The 1,465-nt window shown below is 45.5% G+C and overlaps 1 protein-coding gene across 3 annotated transcripts in view; it reads left to right on the top strand.

Moving 5' to 3' along the window:
* Positions 1 to 6: 6 nt before the first annotated feature.
* bcl11aa (BCL11 transcription factor A a) overlaps positions 7 to 1,465 on the top strand; it is a 54,988-nt gene continuing 53,529 nt past the window's right edge. For all 3 annotated transcript variants that reach the window (XM_017309040.1, XM_008430340.1, XM_008430338.1), the window contains exon 1: positions 7 to 334. In XM_017309040.1, the coding sequence (XP_017164529.1) occupies positions 280 to 334 (55 nt within the window). In that variant the 5' untranslated portion in view covers positions 7 to 279. The remainder of the gene's footprint in view (positions 335 to 1,465) is intronic.

The following is a 1,465-nucleotide window of genomic DNA, read 5'->3' as shown; positions in this document are numbered from 1 at the left end:
ACTCTCTCTCTCTTTTTTCTCTGCTCTCCTTTCTCAAAAAAGCCATGACGGCGATCCCGCGATCCATCCTCGCCTCCGCGCTATCTTTCTATTATTTCTAATTTATTTTATTATTATTTTGGGGTTTTTTTTTTTACTCCGTCTCCTCCACCTCCTCTGGTAGATGTCCAAGGCGTTGGATGAAGATCTTTTCTCTCTTTTTTCCCCTCCTCCTCTCCTCTGTCACCCCGGTATCTCCCCGATGTGATCCGCGCTGAACGCAGCCGCTGAACAGCCACCATGTCTCGCCGCAAGCAAGGCAAACCGCAGCACCTGAGCAAACGGGATTTCTCGCGTAAGTAAAAGCCTCTAAAGAGAGAGTTAGAAACACTTTTGTTTCAGTTCACCCATCTGGGAGCAAAGGGGGGACAGAAAAAAGGGGGGGTGTTTTGGACACCGGACACTCTAACTGGACTTTGCGGCGCGGCGACAAAGTCCGACACCTTCCCGTGCGTAAAAAGCTGCCTTCCCGAAACATGAAAAGGAAGAGTGGGAGAATAAAAAAAAAGTTTTGATGGACCAGTTTTAAGTTGTGCAGCTTTGACGTGCTGGTAAACGCAGCCGCTTTGGATCTCGACGGTCGCTCCGGTCAGAGCAGAGCGCGTCCTCTCCGCGGAGCTCTGTGGACAGATCACCCTCTAGAATTTCGCTTCCTGCAGTGCGAGCTCGCCTGCTCTGTTTTGGAATAAAAGGAAGGTGAAACTGTAAAGTGGACGTTTTTGGATCGAGCGAAAAACTCTTTATCTGAGCCAATCAAAATGATCGATTTAGTGATGTATATTTAGCTCTTTTTTAACAGTGAATGCTGCTTAAGATGTTCGTAAAGTTTAAGCCACGTTTTGTGTGTCTGTACTAGAAATGCTATCTACAAAGAAATTAAAACATGAACAACTTGACGGAATAACTTCACTTTAAAGCTTCAGGTAAATTAACAAAAACGTAATTATCAGATGTTTGGTGTTTGAGAGAAACACAATTTAATCCAACAGCTTTTGACTTTTACGCACAAAGTCCATTTCTCAAAAAACCTCTTATTTATGTATTTAGATTTAATTTTATTTGCGCGTAAAAGCTTTATTTCTCAATAGAAAGCCGGTGCGAGTGTTTTGGAAAACTGCGAGGCTGTTGGCAAAGTGTGCGCCTCTCTTTGCGGACAACGCGCAAGAAAACAAGCGGTTATTTAGCGCATCTTTACGCGTCGCTGCTTAATTAACATTAGAGTTCGTTGACGGGCAGTCGCGTGTGTTTGGTTTGGAGATAGAGACAGAAACAGAGTGTGTGGTGTGTAGGGGTGTGCGTGTGTGTGTGTGTTTCCTTCAGAGGGGGGACAGCGCAGTGACAGTGACCCTGTCCCGTCGCTAGGAGGCAGAGCGCGATTAGAAAATCCAGCTCCAAACTTGAACCAGAGGAGTTTTACCTCCAACCC

The sequence above is a fragment of the Poecilia reticulata genome, linkage group LG15 (assembly GCF_000633615.1).
Source record: "Poecilia reticulata strain Guanapo linkage group LG15, Guppy_female_1.0+MT, whole genome shotgun sequence".
NCBI lineage: Eukaryota > Metazoa > Chordata > Actinopteri > Cyprinodontiformes > Poeciliidae > Poecilia > Poecilia reticulata.
Note: the sequence above shows the minus strand (reverse complement) of the source record. Positions and strands in the feature narration are given on the sequence as shown.